General features: G+C 40.3%; 1 protein-coding gene across 1 annotated transcript in view; it reads left to right on the top strand.

Moving 5' to 3' along the window:
• LOC124594522 (Down syndrome cell adhesion molecule-like protein Dscam2) overlaps positions 1–19018 on the top strand; it is a 363828-nt gene that overhangs the window by 212824 nt on the left and 131986 nt on the right. The window contains exon 16 of the mRNA XM_047132896.1: positions 13223–13375. Coding sequence (XP_046988852.1) covers positions 13223–13375 — 153 coding nt within the window. The remainder of the gene's footprint in view (positions 1–13222; positions 13376–19018) is intronic.

Raw genomic sequence — 19018 nt, 5'->3', positions numbered from 1 at the left:
CGCCCGCTCAGTCTTTCGTGAGGGACCCTTGCTATAACGGTTCCACGGACGAACTCGCCTAGACTCCAGGGCCCACTGATTTACCTTTTTATATATCTGGTAAGCTCATGCGGTGTTTTTGTTTTAAAATTGACGTGTTTGTTAGTTATTGTGCAATTCACGCACAGTAATATTATTTCCAAAAGGTATGTAAAATAATATCGTGATCTGGTTGTCATGTATTGTCACTTATGTACTGGTCGTCAAGTTATGCACAGCTTGTCATAGTAAATTTTTATCCTGGTTTACTGTAGACCTGAAGATGACAGTCAGAGTTTGTCACAACTGGTCACTGAAAAACAAAAAGATCTCTACACGCGATCTTGGCAGCAGAAATTGTTACGATTCTATAAAACTAATGTCAGACTATCGACATTTAATTTTGGTTTAACTGCGGGAACCTTAATCTGATCATTACATTACGAGCCATTTAAGAATTCCGTAGTCTGTTTGAAATAGCTTCAGGTCGTTATGTGTTGCCATTCGATTACTTGTCCCTGATTAACGACGTCAAGGACATACACGTGTCTACATTGCGTTGCATGTAGAATTTATGCAATATATTTTCGATAAGTCTTCAGGTATACGTGGTAATGTAATCACTTCCGAAGCAATAATGCACCTGACGGCGCAACGTTTAACAGTGACTGACGTGAAGCATATCACCGAATTTGGAAACCAGAGAACCATACATCTAAATGAAACTGTAATATTTTGATAGAGGATAAGAGTAACGATGCATCAGAAGAATATGAGAATGGAATTACTGTTCTCTTCTTCACGTCATAGGAAAATCACCTTTACTTAATGTAAAATATCTTAGCTCATTGTTATAAGAAGAGAAATAGTGTTTTCCACTTGTTTGTAGATTACCGGACTGTCGCAGAATCATGTTTGTGAACAGGCGATATAGGGAGATAAAAGATCAGTTATTCGCAGTTAACCCTACTGCATTATGGAATACTATGTACGTTTCTGTTTTATGCACTAAAACGTGCAACTACAGTATTGTACTTCACTAAACCGCTGATAACTCATTTAAACTGCTCAGAAAATGTCATAAAAAGTGTAATAAAAATTGTAATAATAATTATTGGACTTTAATCCGAATAAGTATTATTAAAAGTAGGCTCTTTCTTATAAGTCTTATTACTGGTTTGAAGCGACCCCCCACTAATTACTCTCTGATGCCTATCTCTTCACCTCAGAGTAGCACTTGCAACCATGTCCTGAGTTATTTTCTGAATGTATTCCAGTATCTGCCTTCCACTACAGTTTTAACCCACTACAGCTCCCTGTACTACCATGGTAGTAATTACCTGATGACTTAACACGTGTACTGTCATTCTGTCCCTTCTTTTTGTGTTTTCCGTATGTTCCTTTCTTCGGGGATTCTGCGGAGAACTCCTTGTCCTTATCAAGTTAGTTACTGTAAGCGTAGTTACTTATGTCTGTGAGCAACTCTGACCAGTCCGTATGAAATCAGTTTGAGCGAGAGCGATATCAATCGCTTAGCCCACCGTATCACCCTCTGTATCACAGTCATAAAGCAGGCAACGCCATTAGACGTCATTAATATCTTTCGCTCACGAACCAAAAGGTGATTGTTTTCTGTTGGGAGTGAACTATTTTGAAAACCACCTCAGCTTACGGAAACGTTCTTATTTTTTAACACAAAATGCCAGAACAAATTTATACACCACCTGCATGTCTGCAAACGTTCGCCGATTACATTGTAATTCTTTCAGAGACAGCAAAGGACTTGGAAGAGCAGTTGAACGGAATGGATAGTGTCTTGAAAGAGGATATAAGATGAACATCAACAAAAGCAAAACGAGGATAATGGAATGTAGTCGAATTAAGTCAGGAGATGCTGAGGGAATTAGATTAGGAAATGAGACACTTCAAGTAGTAAAGGAGTTTTGCTATTTGGGGAGCAAAATAACTGATGATGGTCGAAGTAGAGTGGGTATAAAATGTAATGGCAAGGAAAGCGTTTCTGAAGAAAAAAAATTTGTTAACATCGAGTAAAGATTTAAGTGTCAGGAAGTCGTTTCTGAAAGTATTTGTATGGAGTATAGCCATGTATGGAAGTGAAACATGGACGATAAATATTTTGGACAAGAAGAGAATAGAATCTTTCGAAATGTGGTGCTACAGAAGAATGCTAAAGATTAGAATGGTAGATCACATAACTAATGAGGAGGTACTGAATAGAATTGGGGAGAAGAGAAGTTTGTGGCACAATTTGACAAGAAGAAGGGATCGATTGGTAGGACATGTTCTCAGGCATCAAGGGATCACCAATTTAGCATTGGAGGGCAGCGTGGAGGGTAAAAATCGTAGAGAGAGACCAAGAGATGAATACGCTAAGCAGATTCAGAAGGATGTAGGTTGCAGTGGGTGCTGGGAGATGAAGAAGCTTGCACAGGATAGAAAAGCATGGAAAGCTGCATCAAACCAGTCTCAGGACTGAAGACCACAACAACAACAACTATAACATGAAACGAAAGAAGAAACGTTTAGAAACTAAGGTACTAAATGTACTGTAAAATGAAAATAAAATAATAATCAAAATGAAGACAATGTGTTCGAAACTACAGATACATGTATACATTTGAAATTATAATTTGCTGCTAAGTGGAGTTCAGTAGCGTGATGCTAGTCCCCGTTCAATGGACAAGCTTGGGTTCTGCTTAGTATGATGTCCACTGTGTGGTACTTAAGTTGCTGCACACACCTGTCCCAAACTTCGATGGCGCCGTGATGCGGCCACCCATTACGTTATGAGGAGTAGCGGCAGTCTGCATGTTTCACCTGAGAGGCATGTGCTCGACAGGTGGACGAGGATTTCTCATACATTATCGTCTGGGGAGACCAGCGCTTCACCGCAGCTTTGACTGAAGGGTACTCAACATCCATACATCGTACCAACCCTAAATATGATCGACGCACCTTCCTGTTAATCCTTTAGGACAACTTGTCTGAAAGAAGTATTGGTATCTGGGAGCATCCGCAGACAAATCTTGCAGACGTCAGAAAAAGGAAGGCAACGCCGCTGATCACGATTCCCTTCTACATATTTCCTTCCCTCCATCGTGTGCTCTGTAGTATATGTTTCTGTGTTCGTAACGACCCCTTAAACGCTGAATTTTTCCCCTGCAACAAAGATAAATTTCAAGAAGGAACGGAAAAACTTAATTAAACTATGAATAAATTAATGTGTAAACCCCTTATTGAAGGAAGGTTGTTCAAGTTAATGATTAAATCATATAACAATGTGACGAGTTTTCGTATCTAAGCCAGATGAAAAAGACCAACTGAACACGAAAACAAGTTTTAGATGAATAAAAATGGCACGGGAGAATTTTTTTCTGAAAACTGAACAAGTTTTGAGCTATGAATATTCTGCCGTGCTAAGCTACAATATTTAAAATCAGTTTGTTTTACTAGTTTTGAATTATGACAGTGAAAAATAGCATTGTTATGACGGTGTTATTGAATATTTGAACGCTGTTGAGGGAGACAATGGAGTGGTGCATGCTGGGACTTGCTAGAAGAAACAAGCAAACGACCAAATGGATTTAGAACCAGACTGTAGGGATGACAAAATTACTACTATAACGAAATGGAGATGAGCGAGACACGTAGCCAAGTGGATGGATGTTAGGTGAACCATAGAAGTTCCTTCAAGGATTAGAAAAAATTACGGAAGGCCAAGTATCCCAATAGGAGAAGGGTGGATGACAATAGTACACTTGGGAAGAGAATGCTAATTCTCGTAGGTGGATTTGGCACTGCATCGAAGCCTGGTGGATATTAAATATTTCATGATTGTTGTGTTAAAGGAAATGAACTCTTTTGAAACTGCTATCTGGTATTGAACTCGTTTGATGCCCCTTTGCGTTACTGTATCTTTTGAAACCATTATCTGGCTTCAAATGTGTCTGATGACTGCCTGTATTATTATACCTTATTATTTCTGACAGGGTTCATTCCTTTTCTCTTTGTATATCAATGATATTTCATCTGTGCTTCACTCTGGTAACTACAATTTGTATGCAGGTGACGTCTAGTTGTACCTAAGTGCCTGCCCTATGAACATTGCTGCGGCCTTTGCTCAGAATCACGACAACTACAAAATCGGGGTCTTGAAGTAAACCCTAAGAAGTCACAGGTCATCCTCATATCAAAACAAATGTTGTTAAGGGACATTACTGTGCCAGATTTCTTCCAATACTTCTCAAGTCATTTCCACTGCCTTCCCTAAAAATAACACACGGCTATTACAAATGATTGAAGCGATTTCATAAATTCACTGTAGCTCCATTCATTGACATATGGTCACGGCACACTGCAGATACGTAGAAAAACTCATAAAGTTTTGTTCGGCGGAAGCCGCACTTCAGGTTTCTGCCGCCAGAGCGCTCGAGAGCGCAGTGAGACAAAATGGGAACAGGAGCCGAGAAAGCGTATGTCGTGCTTGAAATGCACTCTCATCAGTCAGTCATAACAGTGCAACGACACTTCAGGACGAAGTTCAATAAAGATTCACCAACTGCTAACTCCATTCGGCGATGGTATGCGCAGTTTAAAGCTTCTGGATGCCTCTGTAAGGGGAAATCAACGGGTCGGCCTGCAGTGAGCGAAGAAACGGTTGAACGCGTGCGGGCAAGTTTCACGCGTAGCCCGCGGAAGTCGACGAATAAAGCAAGCAGGGAGCTAAACGTACCACAGCCGACGGTTTGGAAAATCTTACGGAAAAGGCTAAAGCAGAAGCCTTACCGATTACAATTGCTACAAGCCCTGACACCCGATGACAAAGTCAAACGCATTGAATTTTCGGCGCGGTGGAGATCATGATCAGCAATTCATGTCATGGCCTCCACGCTCTCCCGACTTAACCCCATGCGATTTCTTTCTGTGGGGTTATGTGAAAGATTCAGTGTTTAAACCTCCTCTGCCAAGAAACGTGCCAGAACTGCGAACTCGCATCAACGATGCTTTCCAACTCATTGATGGGGACATGCTGCGCCGAGTGTGGGAGGATCTTGATTATCGGCTTGATGTCTGACGAATCACTAAAGGGGCATATATCGAACATTGGTGAATGCCTAAAAAAACTTTTTGAGTTTTTGTATGTGTGTGCAAAGCATTGTGAAAATATCTCAAATAATAAAGTTATTGTAGAGCTGTGAAATCGCTTCAATCATTTGTAATAACCCTGTAATTTCGGTTCAGCATTCAGTGTAGGAAGAACAAATTTTGCAGCACTCAGGAAATCTCTGTGTTGCCTAAAAAATCCATAAAATTTGAAAAATTTTTACATCTCAGATTAAAATAAATTTTAGTCCAGCCAACTACTTACAACTGTGGTATAGTTCAGCAGGACACAAATGACAAAAGTTCAGAATCGAGCAAATGATGAACGCTTGAATAAAACACATGTACGGCATTAGGTTGTTCGGCCATAACACTCCTTCCTATGTTCACTTAGGTTGGACGCAACAGGATAGGTTGCGTCATTTTCAAACAGTCTATTCACTCCATCAGCTTTTTACTCTTTTGTGTCCTCAGTACCGCTTCTCTCCTATCAGATACGTACGATCATTCCATAACCGCAGTATCTGAGGGGTTGCGTCCAGCGCTACGGCTGTATCTTTGCGTAACACAATTTTTTGTTTCCATCTGTTTCTCCATTCCAGCAACATGTCCATGGAAAAAATTACCTTGTTACCTGCGTCATATCCACAACCATTGCATCAAGAGAAGATGAAAGCTTTATCTTTTAACCTCGGCATAGCTTCACATTCGGCAAAACCTAGTTCTTTTTCATTCTGTCCAACAGAAACTAGTATCTCGGGTCGAGTTACATATGATTTCCTCGTCCTTCATTACTTCTGTTTTCTTCTTTCCATCACCTTTGCTAATCTTAACCTATTATTTCTTACTCTACCTCTAAGCAGTCATTTCCTTGTGCTGTGTTGTCATATGTAACTGTTAGATGTCACTCCTCCTTAATGTGAGTAAGACTGATGTTTCTTAGAGTCTGAATATTCATTACAGTACTATATATGTATTATTGTTATTATTTTTATTTATATCAATCTTTATATAATTACATACTGCTCATATACCACACAAATTCTAATGTGTATTCACATAAGAAGACTGATTAGTGTTGGAGAAGACCTGAACTTCCTAATCTTCATCTGCGCAAAGCGTCTTCCCCTGCCCTCACAATTTATCCACCCCACTGCCCCTTCTAGAGCAAGGTTGGGTACTCCTGAATGCCTCAGCAGGTTCGTCAAATGAATATTTACCACTGACTTCTTTCTTCGTCCATCCTTCTAGTGGTTCTTCATTACGTACTCTATCTATTCATTTTCTGAGTAATGTGCTATAAACTGAGTTAAGACTTTGATACTTGAGCTCTTCAGCATAGCAATGCAGCTGTGCTCATACATATTGGTGGCAACTTAATTTTAATTTATCACTAAAGAAAAGAAATTTCCTGAATGAACCTGTGATCATTGGGGGTATTTTGTGAATAAAATCGTCTGCATCGCTTAATACTTCACTTTATTAATATTTTCGTTTCGGCTACTGCCATCAGCTGACTTATAATTAACATTAAAGGAAGAATGAGAGGTGTTCGTCACAAATTATCAGCCTACAGAAGGCGGAGACTTAATACGTTCAAAACTTTTAAGTAGCTGACTCACCAAAACTTACAACTTGTAAAACAAAGTTCAGTGTCAGTTAACAAAATTTATGCCTCATTTATATCTCATCTTGGCTCAATCTTTTATGTCTTATTAATTTTTCTTAACAAATACAACTGACGGCCGAGAGGTGGCGACATAGTGGGGACAGTGCCTTAATTTCTTTTCATTAATTCATAGTTATAAATTGGCAGACGTTGTTTAGAGCTACAAAAATTCGATGTTCAGCTACACAACTCGATTTAAATTCATACAGTGGCGCATTCAGAAAATAAGATTTTTTCAGGTGTCAGCAACAAGTTGAAGTGGTTACTTAAGTACGACAACCAGATTTCATTAAATCTTTACAATCACATGTATCCAACTTCTGCATAAAAACATTACTATTGAATACATTTTCTTTCGCCCAAACAGGCTGAAAATTAGTAAAATGTAATTACTAAATTGAGACAGTTTGGAAGATAGCTGCATCTTGCTGTATAGCCAGTCAAGACGTCATATATCCAGCGAAACCTCCTAATAACATGACCTTGATTCGCTTCCAAGCCTCTTCTGTAAGTTACCGACTGAGTCCGCGCTCAGAAAATTATACTTTGTTCTACAACCGGATTTCTTATCTCTGGGTATATACAGCGACGCTGCAACGAGGAATCTTAAATCTTGTTGGCTACTATTGCTACTGTTGCACATCATTATGAAATGTTCATTGTTGTGTGTCCTTTGCAACTGTGAATCTCAATTCTGCATTCTCATAGATGATAAACCGGCACTCTCTAAATATGAGTACGGCAGATTAAGCTATGAAGAGAAAGACAAATATATTATAAAGTTATTGTCTACTATTGATACACAAGAGGATGATGCAGTATATTTCAGTGACAAAGATTCTACAGACGAGTGGATTCCGGGTAAGGAATATGCTGCAGCTACAAATATTGGAGATGCTATTGGTGCTTGTAGTGATATTGAAGTTGATATGGAGACAATGATAATAGCAGCAATGAAAATGACAGAGCTGACGAAAACGGTGATGATATTGTGTCTTTCGCAGGCATTATAGATCGTAATGGTGGAACTAAATGGCATAAGGAACCTTTTGGGACAAGAAAGTTGCTGAAGTATAATATTTTGCATGAAATGGCTGTTCTAGCACGTACAACAAAACATTTTTCTATCAAAGAAACCTTCATGAGCATATTTACAGAGAAATATGTGATATAATATAGTACGTCATACCCGCCGGAAGGAAAATCAGGTATTCACAAATTATAACATCGATTCAGAAGGAGCAATGAAAGTGTTGAAGCCATTAACAACTGAAGAATTTGATGCGTATCCTTGTATGCTGGTTACAGCTGAAGTACGATTCTCTAACACTGAACGTACAAAGGAAATATGGAGAACACATGCACTCCCACTGTATCTCTCTAGATTATCCCTCGACATTTATTGGCAGATAAGCAGATTTATAAGATTTGACAATGTGAACACTACGGCTGAACGTTTGAAAAGCGATCAAGCTGCTGCAATGTCTGGCATATATGAAATACTAAGTTCAGGTCTTCGTAAAAACTGTGTGCTTTCTAATCGCCTCACTGTTGACGAGAATCTATTTCCCTATAAAGTAAAGAATAGATTTGCTCAATATGTGACCTCAAAGGCAGCCAAATATGGTTTGCAGTTTTGGTGGGTTTGTGACTCGCGAAATTCTTATCTAATAACTGGCAAAATTTATACAGGTAAATTTGCTTGCGAAAGAGAAACTAACCAAAGGGAGAGGGTAGTAAAAGATACCATTAGCCAAAGCTGTTAATGACTTGGGTTTTTCCGTTGTTGGTACTGTGAAAAGAAACAAGCCCAATATACCGTCAGAAACGCAGCCTTCCTCTTTACGCCATGAACTGTCATCTATATTTGCATTCAGTGAAGATAAGATATTTCTGTGTTCATATTTGCCACAGAAGAAGAAAGTAGTTCTAATGTTACCCACAATGCATTATGATACATCCACCTCTGAGCCTCTTTCAAAGCCAGTTATTATACATTATTACAATAGCACAAAAGGGGGAATTGATAATGTGGACAAGCTGTGTTTTTATTACAGTGTAAAAAGGAGGACACAAAGATGGCCACAAGGGTTTTTTACAACATTCTGGATATTGCTTACATAGCGGCATACTTTATCTACAAAGAAAACAGTCCTGAAGCAAAAAATGTGACTCATAGAAGCAGAATGCTTCTACTGAATCTGGGAAAACACTTCGCCAATCCTTTCATTATCTCTAGATCATCAAAACCTAATTGCCTGAGAAAATTTTCCTTGAAATCAGGTACTGATTACACGACAGGTGCAGCTATAGATCTGGTTTTTGAAGAACTGCAAATCTGAATCCAAACAAGAAAGAGGAAAACAAGATAATGTTGCAAGAAATGTAAGAAATCAATAGGTGATGAGCACATCATTACAACTGTGTTTGGACTTTGTGAATAAATAAAATTTCAGGTTTATTTTTCCATTGTAATGAGCAACAACATTTTGTACCTATATAATTTTAAGTAATTTAGTGTGTCACCTGTAGCATAAAACTGACATATTTTGCACATATTATCACTATCTCTGTTGTATTATTACTCGGTTGTCTAAGTAACAGTAATAGTATTCATTCAACAAATAAAATAAGATATTTTATTTGTGCCCTTCACGCTTGCTACAACGAAGGTACGTCGTTACCTGGGTAATCCGAATGCAGATTATAGAGTGCATTATGTTAGTTCCCATTTAAATACTCTTCTATGAAAGTATTTAACTTTGGTGGTATTAGGATACTTATAAAGATGCAAATGAGGAATAGTGAGGCTTGTGTACATAGTTTAAGTACACCTGAATAATTGGTTTTAATACTTGTAAAGGTCACCCAATGTGGACACAAACGTTAAACAAATCTTTCTCGTATCATTTTCTTACTGGATGCTTAAAAGCCTTCCATATTTCTTTTCATATTTTTGTACGTAGAAGCTGGTTTCATCGCATTGTTCATCTGTACTGCATTTTTGAATCACATTGCAAATATGTTGGCTCTAGTCTGCCTCATTGTTTCTTACTTTTACAATATACCGTGGGGTAAATGATTCTATTTTTGTTCTTGTTCCTTGTGAAACAGAAGCTGGTTTCCTTGCATGATGTTCCGCGGATTCCTGTGTGTTTGTTCCTGCTAAGAAATTCGTGTCTTTTATGTGCTCGATTAGAATAAATTTGTGAGTATAGTCTACTTCATTCTGTTTGCATCCGTTTTCCGTACATTCTCGAATTTAAGAACCCCATGTTAGCAGCTTTTAAAAGAATTGGTACTCAACTTTTTGCTACGGAATGAGCATGAAATTCTGCTTTGAATCGTGTTAGTTCATCCCACATAGTACGCTTTGCTTAGAGACTAGAGCATTCGTTCTAGCAGTTGCTAAAAATGCAACAGTAGTTCTGTAAATGTGGTCACGCGTTATTAACAGATACTACAAAATATACATTGTAGGAAAAATGAATGAAAAAGAATAAACCTTGCATTCCAGTGAAAATTCCAGAGTTTCCATTAGGGAAGGGAACGAAAATAAAGTAGAATACGAGCAATATACATACATTACTTTTAAATCGACAGACTAGCTGACGGTCTATTAAATAGGAACAAATATACGTGAGTCAACAGAACAACATGCAACTAAACCAGCTTTCATTTTGCATGTAATAAAAACAAATGTGGAATCATTTATGTCCCTCAGTGTAACGGGCGTGAGGAAAAATCACACAGAATATGAACAACATACTTAGAACTTCATTCAAAGACCGAAAAACACACAAGAACTCGTAATCATCTGCAATGAAGCCAGCCTCTATATCATGTGATTTTGACGTGAACTAAAGCACTATTTTTTCCACTTAATAACACCCACAAAGTCGAAATTGCGGTACTAGACTTTACAAATATATAATGATACAGTTAAAAGGCGACCGCAATTTCACTTATAAAATTTTACGTGACTTTGAACCCCCGCTACGAGAAGTTAGTCAAAGTTTTTAAACTGAGATTTTGGGAATATATTAGTTTACAAGGTAACAAAAACTTTTCCAGACTTGCACTTTACCATATGACCTTGAGGGACACCGATAAACCATAATTTCAACTACTATCTTCTAACCCTTGTATTTCACAAAGCTAGAATACAGATTTTCGCGCCATAAAAGAGAATGGATATCAAGAGCTCAGATGAAAACCCAGTTCTAAGCAAAGAAGGGAAAGCAGAAAGGTGGAAGGAGTATATAGAGGGACTATACTTGAGGGCAGTATTATGGAAATGGAAGAGGATGTAGATGAAGATGAAATGGGAGTTATGATACTGCGTGAAGAGTTTGACAGAGCACTGAAAGACCTGAGTCGAGACAAAGCTCCGGGAGTAGACAACATTCCATTAGAACTACCGACAGCCTTGGGAGAGCCAGTCCTGACAAAGCTCTGCCTTCTGGTGAGCAAAATCTATGAGACTGGCGAAATACCCTCAGACTTCAAGAAGAATATAATAATTCCAATCCCAAAGAAATCAGGTGTTGACAGATGTGAAAATTACCGAACTATCAGTTTAATAAGTCACGGCTGCAAAATACTAACGCGAATTCTTTACAGACGAATGGAAAATCTGGTGGAAGCCGACCTCGGGGAAGATCAGTTTGGATTCCGTAGAAATATTGGAATACGTGAGGCAATACTGACCTTACGACTTATCTTAGAAGCTAGATTTAGAAAAGGCAAACCTACGTTTCTAGCATTTTTAGACTTAGAGAAAGCATTTGACAATGTTGACTGGAATACACTCTTTCAAATTCTGAAGGTGGCAGGTGTAAAATACAGGAAGCTACAGCCTATTTACAACTCGTACACAAACCAGATGGCAGTTGTAAGAGTCGAGGGACATGAAAGGGAAGCAGTGGTTGGGAAGGGAGTGAGACAGGGTTGTAGCCTCTCCCCGCTGTTATTCAATCTGTATATTGAGAAAGCAATAAAGGAAACAAAAGAAAAATTCGGAGTAGGTATTAAAATCCATGGAGAAGAAATTAAAACTTTGATGTTCACCGATGACATTTTAATTCTGTCAGAGACAGCAAAGGACTTGGAAGAGCAGTTGATCGGAATGGACAGTGTCTTGAAAGGAGGATATAACATCAACAAAATCAAAACGACGATAATGGAACGTAGACGAGTTAACTCGGGTGATGCTGAGGGAATTAGATTAGGGAATGAGACATTTAAAGTAGTAAAGGAGTTTCGCTATCTGGGTTGCAAAATAACTAAAGATGGTCGAAGTAGAGAGGATATAAAATGTAGACTGGCAATGTCAAGGAAAGCGGTTCTGAAGAAGAGAAATTTCTTAACATCGAGTACAAAGTGTCAGGAAGTCGTTTCTGAGAGTATTTGTATGAAGTGTATCCATGTATGGAAGTGAAACATGGACGATAAATAGTTCGGACAAAAAGAGAATAGAAGCTTTCGATATGTGGTGCTACAGAAGAATGCTGAAGATTAGATGGGTAGATCACATAGCTAATGAGGAGGTATTGAGTAGAATTGGGGAGAAGAGGAGTTTGTGGCACAACTTGATTAGAAGAAGGGATCGGTTGGAAGGACACGTTCTGAGGCATCAAGGGATCATCAATTTAGTGTTGGAGGACAGCGTGGAGGGTAAAAATCGTAGAGGGAGATGAATACACTAAGCAGATTCAGAAGGATGTAGGTTGCAGTAACTACTGGGAGATGAAGAGCTTGCACAGGATAGGGTAGCATGGAGAGCTGCATCAACCAGTCTGAGGACTGAAGACCACAACAACATCTTCCCTTATTCGAAGCGCACTGACAGGACACTAGGAGCCCTACTTTCGTTCACTGCTTCCGTACCGTAACATGGCACTGGGCTATTTGTATCTTGGTGGTTTATGGCTCCGCCGACCCAGCGGACAGGTGGGAAGGTGTGGCGCATGATTTTCGGGAGCGGACTCAGTAACTAATACTCACTGCACTTCTCGAAAAATTACAAAGAGCCTCTTAAAGCTGAATTCACTTTTTAGTTCAGAAATTTCTATGGATCCCTACTTTTCTGCGTAAAAATTTCGAAGTCGTCCAGAGTGTTTAAAGCACATTCGTTTGGAGTCCTGTGCAACGTTTCAGTGCTTCCAGTTATGTGACCTATGCTTCTGGGTTCAAGGGTTTTCCTAATGCGCTACTGCTTGCATCATCGAAATGATCACACAAACGTGCCTCGAACTCCCTCCCTATTGTGCTATGTGAACTAGTCCACAATCGTTACAGTTTGTTTTACACTCGTGAATCACTGTATTAGTCAGTTTTGTTTTCATAGTTTTGTGGCCGAAACTGTTTCCGGAGCTACCCGGTCTTAAATGGTTTCCGTTGCTGCCCCAGCACCGGGACGAGTTCGAGGCGCCGGCGGGCCAGACGCACTACGGGCTGTCGCACCTGGCGCCGCTGCACCGCTACGAGATGAGGGTGACGGCCGCCACAGCGGCAGGGGAGGGCGCCCCCAGCCGGCCGGTCGTGCAGGCGCCCTCGGACCAGGTGAGCCGCGTCTCGGAAAGAGGCTGCAGAGCGCAGGCGCTCGGGAAACATTTCACTGTGTCCTCTGGCCTGTCTTATGTCTTGCTGTGTTGAGTGTGATGCCAAGTATCAGATTTCATTTTCCACTAGGTACATTAGGTCCGTACTTTGTACTCAGCCACAACAGGTATGATTGATGTCATATATACAATTGGTGTTCTTCAGTGGAGTTTGCGGCTTTACTCCTAAGTAGTCGTATGCCTATTCGACTGAAATGCTATCTCAACGACTTTGATCCTTTTATCTCGATTAGGGGCGACTGAGGCTATCTATATATAAATGTAGCCAAACGCAACCAACGTACGCAGATCTTGGTATGGTGGAAGTTAAAATTTTATTATGTTTTCATGTTGAACGGAATGGACAGTGTCTTTAAGGAGGATATAAGATGAACACCAACAAAATCAAAACGAGGGCAACAGAATGTGGTCAAGCTAACTCAGGCGATGCTGAGGGAATTAGATTAGGGAATGAGACACTTAAAGTAGTAAAGGAGTTTTGCTATTTGGGGAGCAAAATAACTGATGATGGTCGAAGTAGAGAGAATATAAAATGTAGACTGGCAATGGCAAGGAAAGCGTTTCTGAAGAAGAGAAATTTGTTAACATGGAGTATACATTTAAGTGTCAGGATGTCGTTTCTGAAAGTATTTGTATGGAGTGTAGCCATGCATGGAAGTGAAACATGGACGATAAATAGTTCGGACGAGAAGAGAATAGAAGCTTTCGAAATGTGTTGCTGTAGAAGAATGCTGAAGATTAGATGGATAGATCACATAACTAATGAGGAGGTATTGAATAGAATTGGGGAAAAGAGGATTTTGTGGCACAACTTGGCTAGAAGATGGGATCGGTTGGTAGGACATCTTCTCAGGCATCAAGGGATCACCAATTTAGTATTGGAGGGGAGCGTGGAGGGTAAAAATCGTAGAGGGAGACCAAGAGATGAATACACTAAGCAGATTCAGAAGGATGTAGGCTGCAGTAGGTACTGGGAGATCAAGCAGCTTGCACAGGATAGAGTAGCCTGTAGAGCTGCATCAAACCAGTCTCAGGACTGAAGATCACAACAACAACAATGTTTTCATAATCTTTCCACTAAAGACTCCCTCTAAGGAAATGCTTAGAATTCCACCGATATAACTGAACTCAGTACGAAGATATACATACAATATCGATATAACATAGGCTTCTTGCAAAGAGATACATACACATTTAACATTTCATTACGGCATCACCTTTTAATTCAATTTTTCTTTTCGGGTGTTTATAGGAAACAATAAGTGTTATGTTAATTACTTTAATGTATTGTTGTATAGAGTTCTTACATACTTCACGAAAGACGAGATGTGTTAAGCATCCTGTTAAAGTATGAAAGATTGTCGTAACCAGTACACATGTTTTTGAAATCTTTCTGCATAGGTCGTCCATCTAAATGAGCTCCAGTTTCGCGGTAGGCCCCCATGCGGGGAATACATATTGGGACACAGGCACATTTTTCCACCGATATGAGACGACTTATAAGGCGTGAATATTACCAAGGATAGCTATGTGGAGCTAATCACCTGAGCTGCATACGCTGTAATTTTTTGCCTCGGGTTTTTCGAGTGTAGCACAGCCATTGACACGATTCGAGCTCTGGAGTAGCGAACTGCCGTGTTATCAAGATTTACGAGATTATTGAGAGGTGTAAGAGAGAATTCATAATTCAAAGCAGAGGCGTTCATTGTATTTTATCGAATGTCTAAAGCGACACGTGGAACATTTTCCTTATCAAATACAACTGTAGAACAAACTGCAACAAGTACCGTGGTACAGTAGTGGCGAGGAGAACACGGCAAGTGTCATAAATCGATTTCTTAGAAACTTTGATCAGTGGAAGAGGGATCAAAACAAGTGAACACTTGTCTCGGTATATCCATAGATACTCGACCGTTTCTAAGGAAACGACTTTCAAAGTTTTTGAGGTACTTTATATGTCTCGAGCTTGACTGTATATATGAAGCGCAAGCACAGAGGTTGGCGTCTAGGCCTATGACTTCTGCGTCCTGTATTCTAAACTCGATTATTGTTTCTTCTTTCATTTATCTATCCATTTTCGTAGAAGGCTACTGCAAGACTGATTCGTATCTAGTTAGGGGATAAAAGGCCATTATATTGGCTGTAAAGCTACAGCTAGGTTTCGCAGTAGCTATCATTCATTTATTATATGCTACACGTGTGCCTTTTTAAATTCTCATATTCATTGTTAAATCAATTCTTGCATTAATTCTTAATTCTTCTTTTGTTTATTCTTTAGGAATATCTGGTACATTCACTTTAATTATACCGATCGTAGAAACTTTCAAAATATAGAAGTTCCGAACACCACGAACATCGTGTGAAAGCGGGTTCACCACATGAACATTTCTTCGTATGAAACTCACTCGGTTAAGAAATGTCATTAAAACTGCTGAAGATTTCACGTCTTGCCAGTAATCATGCGGCAGACCATGCACAATGAATGACTTCACCGAAAACTTTCACTTGCAATTGATTATGAATCAAGTTGCTCTACTGGAATTTCACCGGAAACAATTTCAAAAAAAATTTTCAGTCATTTATTAATTTTTTTCTTTTTCAGTTTTAATTTATTCGCCAAACATGTACACTACTGGCCATTAAAATTGCTACACCAAGAAGATGACGTGCTAGAGACGCGAAATTTAACCGACAGGAAGCAGAAACTGTGATATGCAAATGATTAGCTTTTCGGAGCATTCACACAAGGTCGGAGTACAACGTGCTGACATGAGGATAGTTTCCAACCGATATACAAACAGCACAAAAAAAAAAAAAACCGGCTCTGAGCACTATGGGACTTAACTTCTGAGGTCATCAGTCCCCTAAGAACTGCATAGACCTAACTAACCTAAGGTCATCACACACATCCATGCCCGAGGCAGGATTCTAACCTGCGACCGTAGCGGTCGCGCAGTTCCAGACTGTAGCACCTAGAACCGCTCGGCCACCCCGGCCGGCTTGTAAACAGCTGCTGACCGGCGTTGCCAGGTAAAACGTTGTTGTGATGCCTCGTGTAAGGAGAAGAAATGCGTATCATCACATTTCCGACTTTGATAAAGGTCGGATTGTAGCCTATCCCGATTGCGGTTTATCGTATCGCGACATTGCTGCTCTCGTTGGTCGAGATCCAATGACTGTTAGCAGAATATGGAATCGGTGGTTTCAGGAGGGTAATACGGAACGCCGTGCAGCATCCCAACGGCCTCGTATCACTAGCAGTCGGGATGGCAGGCATCTTATCCGCATGGCTGTAACGGATCGTGCAGCCACGTCTCGATCCCTGAGTCAACAGATGGGGACGTTTGCAAGACGACAACCATCTGCACGAACAGTTCGACGACGTTTGCAGCAGCATGGACTATCAGCTCGAAGACCATAGCTGCGGTTACCCTTGATGCTGCATCACAGACAGGAGCACCTGCGATGGTGTAATCAAAGACGAACCTGGGTCCACGAATGGCAGAACGTCATTTCTTCGAATGAATCCCGGTTCTGTTTACCGCATCATGGTGGTAGCATCCGTGTTTGGCGACATCGCGGTGAACGCACGCTGGAAGCGTGTATTCGTCATCGCCATACTGGAGTATCACCCGGCGTTATGGTATGGGGTGCTATTGGTTACATGTCTCGGCCACTTCGTGTGCGCACTAACGGCACTCTGAACAGTGGACGTTACTTTTCAGATGTGTTACGACCCGTGGCTCTACCCTTCATTCGATCCCTGCGAAACCCTGCATGTCAGCAGGATAATGCACGACAGCATGTTGCAGATCCTATACGGGACTTTCTGGATAAAGGAAATTTTCGATTGCTGCCCTGGCCAGCACATTCTCCAGATCTCTCACCAACTGAAAACATCTGGTCAATGGTGGTCGAGCAAATGGCTCGTCCCAATACGCCAGTCACTACTCTTGACGAACTGTGGTATCGTGTTGAAGCTGCATGGGCAGCTGTATCTGTACACGCCATTCAAACTCTGTTTGACTCAATGCCAGGTGTATCAAGACCGTTATTACGGCCAGATGTGGTTGTTCTGGGTGCTGATTTGTCAGGATCTATGAACCCAAATTGCGTGAAAATGTAATCACATGTCAGGTCTAGTGTAATATATTTGTCCAATGAATACCCGTTTATCATCTGCTTTTCTTCTTGGTGCAGCAATTTTAATGGCCAGTAGTGTAACTAGTATACGAATGACGAAAAACAGTATTTCAGTACACATAGGAAAACGTTTTTGTAGTAAATTTCTACGGACATGGGTAAATAAATGAAATATTAAAATAATAATTAAGTTTCGAACACATGGTGCAAAATCGTAAGGTCACCGTGCCACTGCCCCAGTTGAACTATGTACTTGCTAAGAAAAAAATGGTTCAAATGGCTCTGAGCACTATGGGACTTAACTGCTGTGGTCATCAGTCCCCTAGAACTTAGAACTACTTAAACCTAACTAAGCTAAGGACATCACACACATCCATGCCCGAGGCAGGATTCGTACCTGCGACCGCAGCGGTCGCGTGGTTCCAGACTGTAGCGCCTAGAACCGCTCGGCCACCCCGGCCGGCACTTGCTAAGAGGCATATAAAATAGTTCGAAAATTTCGACCGGATTTTTCTCAGATTAGGCCGAATATCTACGGTTAGGCTGACATACGTGTTCGCTTATTTTGACCCCTTTCCCATTGAGCGAAGTTTGCGGGAAATCTGGTTAAGGCACTTGCCGTGTTCTCCTTGTGAGCTAGGACATGGTGAACCCGTGGACCATAATTACCAATTGAAAAATTTTTATATAAAAACCCTCACCAATGGTGGCTGAAGATTTCCGGCATAGGAACTCGATCTCGTCCTGCCAACGGTCTTGTGAAACAGGGAGGAGGAGTCGACGGAGGATCTGGGAATTTCCTTGCCATTGGGGTGGTAAACTACCCCTAAAGTCCAGAAGAACCAGCTATGATACAGGACATGCGGATGAACAAGGCATAGCAAACCACTGCACTAAAGATACATCAGGTCTATCCACAGGATATGTGGTCTGTACTTTAAGAGATGAACTGATAACAATCTCTGCACTGGCAAAATATTCATCATTACTCCCCAGTTCGGATCTCCGGAGGTGACCAAGAGAAAAAAATGTATGAACTAATTGAACTAATGAAATGGTAACGTACCGAGCAATATAAGAAGTTTGAACGTGACAGAAAAAAATGGGAAAAGAGGAATGCCAAGGCTTAATCTAGATACAGTTAACTTCATAAAGTGAAACAGAAAGAGGGTAAGGATTTCTGGTCAGACGAATTTAGCGTCTTATCAACAGCAGCGGATAATATTACGTGAGTAGGATTCATTGTGAACAGGAAAGTACGACAGAGGCTTAATTACTGACAACTGCTCAGTGATAGGGCTGTTCTCATCGGAATACCAAACCAAACGCGTGACAACAATAGAAAAGGCATTAAAAGATACATAAAATATGTAAAGACAATCAACGATTAATTCATTACAAAAAAGAGATGAGAATCTAATAACCACGGGAGCTGGAATGC

The sequence above is a fragment of the Schistocerca americana genome, chromosome 2 (assembly GCF_021461395.2).
Source record: "Schistocerca americana isolate TAMUIC-IGC-003095 chromosome 2, iqSchAmer2.1, whole genome shotgun sequence".
NCBI classification, from domain to species: Eukaryota; Metazoa; Arthropoda; class Insecta; order Orthoptera; family Acrididae; genus Schistocerca; species Schistocerca americana.
This window is presented reverse-complemented; position numbering and strand designations above follow the sequence as displayed.